Source organism: Sipha flava, unplaced genomic scaffold (assembly GCF_003268045.1).
Source record: "Sipha flava isolate LNK unplaced genomic scaffold, YSA_version1 99_pilon_pilon, whole genome shotgun sequence".
In the NCBI taxonomy this organism is placed as follows: Eukaryota; Metazoa; Arthropoda; class Insecta; order Hemiptera; family Aphididae; genus Sipha; species Sipha flava.
The window spans coordinates 478,630-488,937 of NW_020273635.1; the positions used below are offsets into that span (position 1 = coordinate 478,630).

The 10,308-nt window shown below is 25.7% G+C and overlaps 2 protein-coding genes across 3 annotated transcripts; one reads left to right on the forward strand and one right to left on the reverse strand.

Annotated features, from left to right (window-relative positions):
• The first annotated feature begins 421 nt into the window (after nt 1-421).
• LOC112693790 lies at nt 422-3,187 on the forward strand. Its single transcript, XM_025568996.1, has 6 exons — nt 422-830; nt 1,373-1,754; nt 1,832-1,963; nt 2,085-2,204; nt 2,280-2,529; nt 2,924-3,187. Exons 1-6 carry the CDS (start codon nt 766-768, stop codon nt 3,079-3,081), a joined length of 1,107 nt encoding a protein of 368 aa, XP_025424781.1. The 5' UTR covers nt 422-765; the 3' UTR covers nt 3,082-3,187.
• Nucleotides 3,188-3,950: 763 nt separating this feature from the next.
• LOC112693778 lies at nt 3,951-4,872 on the reverse strand. 2 transcript variants are annotated; one of them, XM_025568982.1, is made up of 2 exons: nt 4,665-4,872; nt 3,951-4,575 (listed from the first exon to the last, which is right to left on the reverse strand). In XM_025568982.1, the coding sequence occupies exon 2, from the start codon at nt 4,561-4,563 to the stop codon at nt 4,093-4,095; it is 471 nt and encodes a 156-aa protein (XP_025424767.1). In that variant the 5' UTR covers nt 4,564-4,575; nt 4,665-4,872; the 3' UTR covers nt 3,951-4,092. The 2 variants fall into 2 exon arrangements, with proteins under 2 accessions (XP_025424767.1, XP_025424766.1); XM_025568981.1 differs by having other exon boundaries at nt 3,951-4,591; nt 4,665-4,871.
• Between the last annotated feature and the right edge of the window lie 5,436 nt (nt 4,873-10,308).

Here is a 10,308-nt window from a genome sequence, read left to right on the forward strand (position 1 = left end):
AGATAAATGTTTTTACATAAGTCGTATACAATAAAAAAAATATCTCTAATATTAATAAATAAATAAATATTAATAAATACTAAAGAGCGTTCAAGAAAACAAATTCTAGGGCTCCATGAAAAAATCCGCCCCAGACCCCGCGAAACCTGCAATCGACGCTGATCACTAGTCCCAGTACTCTTTTGAAAATTCGGTGCCACAATTTATTTTATTATGTAAAGTTTATATGGTTCTATTATTAGTGGTACATTACTGATAATATATTCAAGTGGTACACGAAAAAAAAAGTTTGAGAACCGCTGTATTAGATATTCATAACTTTTAAATTACACGGGTAAAATGGCCATACTGTAAGCCACAATAATTATTGTACGCTTGTTACGGTTTTTATGTATTTTTGGTAAACACTGTGTGTTAACTAATGCTATTAAATTGTTGATAGTGTCAAGGATCTTCCCAACAATTTGAAAAAACTACACGAAATTTATTTTTTATCTTATAAGTACTACTGCCGAAAAGTAATCTCAATTAATGTACGCCGTCATAATCTGTTTAACGCGTGTATGTTTGCAGAAATTCGGATGAAACCGTGACGTTTTACATTGATTTAGTGTGCCAACACAATTTTAATACGACATACACGAGTTCGATATGGTCGAAATAATTTCGTGAAGTGAGACGGGTTGTCATTTATGTATTATAAACATATTTTTCTACTGTATAGCGATCCGTTTCTCTACTTCCTATGAATTAATTACATTAAAAATGTTCCACTTTTTTTATTTAGCAAGACTGAAGACTTTAGTTGGATTAATTTTATACAAACTTAAGTACGTTCTGACAACTATATGATATTAATTTTTATCAAATGTTTACCGTGTGATCAAAACCTTTTTTTTTTCACTTTGTGTTGGAAAATAAAGTTAAATTTAGTTTATACAAATAAACGTGGAGATCTATTTTTTAACTATGACAAGGCTGAGCCTTTAGAAAAGAAAAAGAAATAAACGTGATTAGTTACTGATAAAATTTCATAATAAATTGTGGAATGAGACTTAATGTTAAAGAAACCCCCTTATTCTTTGAATATTATAACACAGTTTGTTTAAATGAATTAATAAGTTCAATAAATTCTTATTTTGACATTTCAGTCAAATATTAGCTTCTCTAAAATTAAATCATGTAATTAATTATTGTTACCATAAATGTGTAGCTCTCTAATCAATAATAGAGTTACAAATTAATCAACACTGAAAAATTACTAAGCAAATGTTTTTACTAGTTCAAAATTACACGGGCAACATTATAAAAAATTAAAGTATTTTATGATAATTTATATTCTTTTTATCTTGTTTTTTATTTTTAATTTTAGTGAATATATCCATTATTTATTGGTATTTCTACTTGCTTTAACTATAATTTACAATGAATGGTTTATTTACTCATTGTATGCAAGTAAATGGCCATATTTATATTGTGGAAATGAAAAGTTCTGCAAAAATATCTTATTGGTTGCTGATCCACAAATATTAGGCGAAGAAAGAGAAAATATTTTATCACGCTGGGATAGTGATCGATATCTATTTAATACCTATGGTCGAGCACTACAACACGTAAAACCTGATAATGTTGTTTTTTTGGGTGATTTATTTGATGAAGGTTCAATAGCTGATCAAAAAACTTTTGAAAGATATTTATATAGATTTTGTAAAATATTTTTTTTAAAAACCACTGTTCCTCTAGCATCAAAAAATGTAAGTCAATATTTTATTTATATAATTCATTAATTTTTTATTTTGATACCTATGTTTAATGTATATTATTTTTTTAGGTTATTTTTATTCCTGGGGACAATGATATTGGTGGAGAAGAAGAAATAGTTATTCGAGAAAAAGTTGATAGATTTCACCTTTACTTTGGTTCACCAGGAATCATTGTAAATGAAAATATTGAATTTACCATGGTATAATATATACTCGTACATTATTCTGTAATTAAAAAAAACATTTAGAATTCTGTATATGTTTCTTAAGTATTTATATTTTTTGTTTGTTAATTTAAATGTATATTTAATTTAAATCTAGGTAAACCAACTAATAGATTCAATGCCAATGAATAATAATCCTACAAATAGAACAAATACCATAAAAATTATGTTTTCGCACATTCCTTTAACACCAAAATATACAAAATTCACAGAAAAAGTAATTGAATTTTTAATTATTTAATGGTTATGAACGAAAAACATAACACTTAAAAAAATATAAATGTTGTTTAAGGTTTTAAACGAATTCAAAAGTGAATATATATTCTCAGCTCATGACCATTCTTCAATTAATTTTGTCAGTAACTTTAAACAAAAAAAACAAAAATATGTCCAAAGACTTGGGCGCAACAGTTATAGTCAAATGACTGAGGCTCAATGGAGATTTGGACAGCAATCACCAGATATAGTCAGTGAAATTATTGTGCCAACTTGCTCTTATAGAATGGGATCAAACAATGTTGGATATGGAGTACTAACTATAGGTAATTATTTAAAATAATTTATGTAATATTAATTATTTTGGTACAACAGTTAAAAATTATAGATATCTTTCAATATAAGTACATTTTAAGGTTAAACTGATAAATTTCTTAAGGAAATTTTTACACTAGGGTAACAAATTTGTCTCAAGTATAATACATTAGAAAAAATGTTTATATACAAAAAATTGTTTTGATGGATGAGGGATCTGATCACCACTAGTATCACAACAGTACAGAAATTCTATTAATTAAAACAATTAAAAAATAATGTCAGTTTTTAAAACCTTATATTGTCTTACTTTTACTAATTGTATTTGCTTTTAAAGATAAACTTCTTAATATTTAAATATCATCATGTGTAATTTATTCGATTAATTAATATTTTATTTTTCAGATACATTCAGACACTCGATTACATATACGATTTTATGGCTTCCATCAAGATTTTCTTGTCTTTATGTCTACCTGTATATTTTAATGTTAAGTATTATTTTGTATTTGTTACATTTAATAACTAGAAATAGCAAAGCTATTGTATACAGGGTTATGTAAACAATCAAATGTACTTATTACTTAAAATTGAATTATTAAGGTACATATTTTCATTGAGATAACTGAATAAATGAAATGTTTTATAATTTGTTAATTTTTAATAAAATAAGATATGATTTGTCACAAATGTATAAAATTATAACCTGTTTTAATTTTATATTAAATTATAAATGTATTTAAATTATATTGTATCAATTAATTTTATAAGTTTTTAATTTTATTGTGTATATTTAAAAACCAAACTTAATATTAATTCACTTTTAAAAATTAATATTTTTAAGTAAATAAATTGTGTTAAATTAAGTGTAATCAAAGTTAAAGTGTTAAAAACATTAATGGATATTCAATAAATAAGTAATATACATAATACCTATCATATTTAATAAAATATTAAAATCAGTAGCAAACTTAAACTTCTTAAAAATAAAAATATAACACCTTCAAACATTTAAGTGAATTCTAATAAAAACTTATTGTTTGCATTTAGCACATCTGGATAAACATATTTTTAAAAACATGTGATAAACATGAAATGATTTTCAGTGCTACTAACAAATCAATTTATTACTTAGATAACTAATATTTTGATAATAATTTATTAAACATTGTACATAATAATAATAAAATTCCATTGAATTAATAAGTATAATTAAAAATATTTTTAATAAAAATATTGGGAACACATTGCTAAAGAAAAATATTTTAATTATTTTATCTAAATACCAAATAGAAATTGGAGTTATTAGCATGAATTTAATTAAAATTTACATAAAATGGTCATTACATGAAACAAAATAAAGTCTTAATGAAAAAATTATTGATCATCTCCAATTGAGGAAATTAAAATGTTTTCATATTAAAAACAAAAATTCAACAACAAAGTAGCCATTTATTTTTATAAAACAGAACTACTTACCATGGTTTTAAGACATAAATCATATATTTTACATATAAGCAATAATTCTCATATCATTATTGATTCCCTATATGTTTCTAATGATCTAAGTATGATCAAAGTGATTGACTGGCAGACTGAAATAACACTTTTTGATAATCTTTGATAGTGTCTGTGCAATTTAATGGAACTCCTTTATTTTTAGCTAAACAATCCAATACATTATTTTCTTTTTCAAGTACTGTTTTACTTAGTACTCCTTCTCCAATTGCAGGTAACAACTTCTTAACAGATTCATATGTACGTTTATATTCATATTCTACTTTACGATTCTGAATAATTTGACTATCATTAATATGACTAAAACGCTGCTCCCACCTCTTGTCATTTTCTTCCAATTCTTGCTGAACTATCTTTTGAACTTGCAATGATGATGGCTGCACATATGTTGGTACAATAAATGACCCATGATCAGCTGGTCCTGGCTGCTCTTGACCACGAAGTCTTTCCACTACTTTGTCCGATAAAGTAATCACATTTGGATTTTCGATTTCAAGTTTTCGAGGTGTGCTGGATGACCCACCCATCTTGGCATAAACCTATAAGTATAAAAAACTAAAAATTGTTTAAAATTAAACAGATGATATCATCAAAAAAAAAAAAAATAATCTAATTTTGATACACTTACCCAAACACTTGGAGTGTTAATTAAAAATTCAATTCAACAAATGTACGCTTAATTAAAAATGTCCATCAATTAACAAATCGCTTTCTGATTGCAACTACGAAAATCCATTGGTCTTTAAGTGGTTTTAAAATTAGAAATAAAACTACTGATTTGAAGGATGTTTTGGGTCAATTTTACAATTTTTAAATTTTCATAACCTCAAATGAACTGTGTCTAAAAATATTATTATTGTATTTTTAAATATTTAATTATAACCCTGGTTATAAAATAACAAAATCGTAGATATAATTTATTTTATAATTTAACACTTTAGCTTGTATATTTTTTTAATTTGCCTAGCCGATAGCATGTCGAAATAAAAACCATATTTAGTACGAAGTTTTAAGGATAGTATAATTTTACCAAACAACTAATTGTGCGAATTGCTCAACATATGAATACTGATAAGAACAGCTCTTAGTCGGCATAGATAGTAGAAATGTATGATAGCGCGTACCGCAGAATAAATTTTATTTGAATAATTATTCTAAATATTGTAATAAACACATATTTTATGTGTTTTCCACCAGTATTCTGTGGTTTAATTATGTATCGAAATATATTAATTTGAACCAAACATATAAAAATAATGTAAATTGAAACGATTGATTTAGAAATCATTGATTATAGTTTCAATAGCATAGCCGTCCGTTAGGATTGTTGATTCCTAACGACGAAATTTAAAATAAACCGAAAAATAATAAATCAGAGTATCAGTTATGTACATTCAATTAGTTAAAAATTATTTTTTATTATATTTTCTGCCATAGTATATTACGTAATATGTCAATTACCTATTTAATAATTATCTCGTACGTTTAATTTTTTGTTAAAAATTCAAAAAAATATATTGTACGCATGCACGTCGTTTTTATTTAATTGCTGATGAATCAATTAATAAAAATAAATTATAAATATTTTACGCAGAGGCTCAAAAAATACAACATCTTCTTTTGCGAGTGACAAATATTGTCACTGTACAACAAAACATAATATTAAATCATGGATCACGTATAAAACGTATTTAAGTGTCTTACCACGAGCATGTATAATGTTGACAACCGATAACCCTATCTTCTAAAATGAATGAAAAATCAAAATTAGTATCCGAGTTGTTAGGTATCTCAGTTCCATCACAGAGGTATTTAATTTAGTACCCTAGAATTTAAGATGAAATAATATAATGTGTCAAAAATATTCTAATGGTATAATTTTTTTGGACTTATAAAATCATCCCTCTGTATAAAATATTAATTAAATACTATCAATAATTGTTTGAATTCTTATTTGTGTTAACATTCTGTTCATTTATGAAAGTCATTCTTTTGCAGACCTATTTGAACGTACAATGTACTATGTATATAAATCGTAAATCATAATAACTTGTCATACAAACTCACGAGACGCTAATAACTAGTTATAATTATTTCTTATCTTCTACTTATAATTTGTTTGGACATGATTTCTTGAAGATGCTTCGAGCCACTTCACTTCAAATTGAATAGTAATGCGATTATAACACAAAAAATCAGAATTCAATAGAATCAATATCACTAGTTATAAATGTATAATGTTGATATAATATTATATATCATGACAAGAGATAATTTTAACTCTAATAAAAAAGTATATTAGAAGTGTGAAATTAACAAAAATATGGATTAAATAATATTTCTAACAATTCAGGAAGTTCTAGATTTTAAAGATGAATGAATTAGTAGTATTTAAAATATTCATTACATTTTGTATTTTATAAACAAAACGATATAGGTACCTAACATAAAATATAATATTTAGAATTGAATAAATCAAAAACACATAGATACCTATGGAGCCGTGAAATTATATTTTAGAATTAATACAATAAAACGCGGTGACACTACTTTTAAATAGTAGACATCGTAGGGCTTAGGGAAGTTAAAATATATCCACAAAAATAAGTTTCACTGTAATTATAAACGTTTTGATTCTTTGTCTCCGAAATGTCATAACAATTAAATGTATACACATATATATTAATTAACAAACATACATATTAGTATATTACATAATGTTTTAGAAACAATTATACAGAATATTATATGGTACTGCTTTTAAATATTAATCTTATCTGTACTTGTGTATTTACAATAATGTATGCGTATTTACGCAATATTGACGAAATCTATTAGAGTTTATAGAGTTTATACGAAATATATACTATATTCTACAATTCAAAATGTATGATAAGAATATAATAAAAAATTTCTAACGACGAATAATAATATAACAACACCACGCACACACAATATATCAATAATAATAATAAAATATATGTAAAAATGTTTTGAACTTAAATAATATTATAAAACTAGAAATAATGGTAACAAAACACAAGTACCGCGGTAGTGAATATAAATATAATAAAAATAATACAGCCATAAACACGATGTTACCTCTAACGATCTGATGTTCGTATAGTTGCTAAAGACACGTGTGACGAACACCGAGATCGGTAAGCTTAGTCGGCGATGAGCGGAAGATTGTGCAGAATTTGCTAACTTTCTTCAACAGTAAAACGTTCTGGAAATGATGCACTTAGTATGGCAAATCAACGAATCGAACACAGCGGCGGACGAACGACGGACACAACGTGAAAAAGCCGTCACACCACACACTCAACGACTGCCACTCGGACTCAGTGCTTGGAAAGCTCATTTAAAAGAAACTCGTTCACGTTCACGTTCATCTTATTAAAAAAGAATCCTTTACCATTCCTGTCTTGAAAAAAGAAACTCGTTCCTTTCTTTGTTCCTAAATAAGTAACATTTTTCATTCCTCAAAAATTTTAAAATTTTATCAATATAATTAATTTAATTAGGTATTGATGTTTTGTTTTTATTTTTTAAATTTGTTTATTTTATACAATATAATAATGACATAAATAGAAGTTGTAATATATTTTATGATAAAATGAATTATGCTTTCAACTTGGCAACCACGACCAAGAATGTAGGCTCTAGATATAAACGTATTAAAGAATGGATGACAGCCGGTTTATTATGCTCTGCACGTAAAAAACAACATCTCTCAATGAAAATTAAAAAACACTCTAACAATACATCTTTAATGTTATGTTATATTAAATATAAAAATACTTTTACTAAAATATTAAGATTCACAAAAATACATTTTTCAAAATAAAATTAATAGTGTTGCATCTAATCCAAAATTAACTTGGAAATTAATAAACAAAATCACAAATAAAAATGTCGATAAGTCTAAAGAAATCAATTCAATACTAATAAATAAACAAATGTTAAATGTCACAGTCGAACCGCAAAAGATCGCAAATATTTTCAACACTTTTTTCGTCGATATAGGCAGTAAATTAGCTGAAAATAATATAGTAGAAGATAATCCTACAGAGGAAGTCGTTCCTCTCAATGGAAACATTTTTAATGAAAAAATAACAGAAACAGATATCTAGCAAAGTTTAAAAACTCTGAAAGATGATACAGCTGCCGGATTTGATAAAATAACTGTAAAATTATTAAAAACCATAATTAATTCTATACTAGGCCCACTTCTATATATATATATATAATCTAAGTATTAAATACTATTTATTTCCTGAAAAATTTAAGATAGCTGTAGTAGCTCCATTATTTAGAGGAAATCAAACTGAAATAAATAACTATAGACCAACATCGATGATTTCTAATTTTGCCAAACTGTTAGAAAAAATCATTAAAAACAGGTTAATGAAATACCTTGAATCTAACAACTTACTCTCAAATAATCAATTTGGTTTTAGACCAGGTCTAAGTACAGAGGATACAATGTAACAAGTTTATAAGTAATTCCCTAGACAATGGTGAAAAAACATTAGCAATCTTTTTAGACTTAAAAAAAGCTTTTGATACAGTTCATCATATTGAATTAATAAAAATTCTTCCAACTTTTGGAATAATAAACAAAAGTCTACTTTGGCGTACTAGTTACCTAGAAAATAGATTACAATTAATTAACATAAATGGTATACTAGGTGAAAAAAAAAGTGTTGTCTGTGATATACCACAGGGAAATGTTCTTGGACCAATCCTCTTTATATTATATATTAATAATGTTTGCAATACTAAAATAGATGGCCAGATGATCACATATGTAGACGATACATTTTTGCTCTTTTCAGACTCTACATGTGGCAAATACGAAATACAAGAACGAATTTGAAGTATTACGTTTTTCATATGAAAAAATATTAATATTTACTGAGATATTTCCATCGGGATATCCTGTAGTTGTATAGTGTGGTCAGTGATATCAAACGAATATGAGGAAATTAATCTCTTTCCATACATAAACTAAGAATATGTAATTCATTTTTTAGTAATAATAATAATAGCTTTTCTCAATTTTTTTTTTTTTTTATTAATACCTGAAAATTGTAATAATAATACAGCCATTTAATTAGAATTTAATTATTCAAAAAAAATACATTTATATCAATGTTGCCAACGTTAAGATGGCAAAAATAATTGCGAAGTTATAAAAAATAACAACAAAGATACAACAGTCAGGAACATAAGTTATGTAACTCTAGACCTTATCCATATGTATATATAATAAGAGTATAATGTTATTAGTCATTGAATACTGAATATTACACCATTCAAATAAATCCACAAATGTATTACTAATGTTTAATTGCAGTAGATTTACATTCATCCATTCAATTATCAGCATGTTGCATTGTTGTTTGCAGCATGTTACCATAAATCATAATATTATCTGCAATTCCGGGACCGGTGGTGCGCTCAAACAAAGGATCGTGATCGAATCTAGCTTTTGCAAACTGTAAATCAGTGGCGCCATTTGAATTTTATAATAGGGGTGCCAAAATTTAAGCAGGCCAATTTTTTTTCGTCAGGCCACTTTAAAAAAAAAAATAGTAAATACAGATATCGTTTATTTGTAAGTCGCTGGTATGGGGTTTAATTCTTGATGGTTATATTTTAATGAATTCAAATTATTCATTAATTATTTATTTGCCTTAATAATTGTTATTTGTTTGTAATTACCAGCTAGTAAAAACATATTTTTTCATTGAAATTTGAAAATTTACTTACTGTAATTTTTGACTGCGTTTTTTTTGTAAACAATTGTTCTATACTATAATATTTGGATGATGTGTCAATCATTTTTTTTTTTTGTTTTCGTCACGTAAACGAGCAGCTCCACCTTTTCTCTTTTTTTTTGTTTTGGAAATTCATGACAAAATTAAAATAATTAAATAAATAGTCGATAACTAAATTTAATGTCAATACTAAACATCTTTACGTAAATTACATTAACATAATAAGAAAACTTCAATTTATTAGAATAATTATAACCTTACATTTCATTTTTGAGCTATTTTAAGAATGTTTTTTCTGGTAATCAGTCGACAGACGTAGTTAGATAATATTATTATTGTTAAAACGTATAACTGTCTGTAACAACATCTATTATATTTTTATATAAACCTATATTTATACTATATTTTAGTATAACGCATTCATACGTACCAACGGGCAACGATAAAAACATAATCTGAAAATTTTGAAATAGCTTTGATCAATAA

Bases quoted from the DNA above. Each gene is read 5' to 3' on its own strand.
- LOC112693778 (XM_025568982.1), bottom strand. From the start codon at position 4,563: ATGGGTGGGTCATCCAGCACACCTCGAAAACTTGAAATCGAAAATCCA.
- LOC112693790 (XM_025568996.1), top strand. From the start codon at position 766: ATGTTCCACTTTTTTTATTTAGCAAGACTGAAGACTTTAGTTGGATTA. The intron at 1,755-1,831 runs GTAAGTCAATAT...TTATTTTTTTAG, and splicing joins TTCCTCTAGCATCAAAAAAT to GTTATTTTTATTCCTGGGGA. The intron at 2,205-2,279 runs GTAATTGAATTT...ATGTTGTTTAAG, and splicing joins ATACAAAATTCACAGAAAAA to GTTTTAAACGAATTCAAAAG.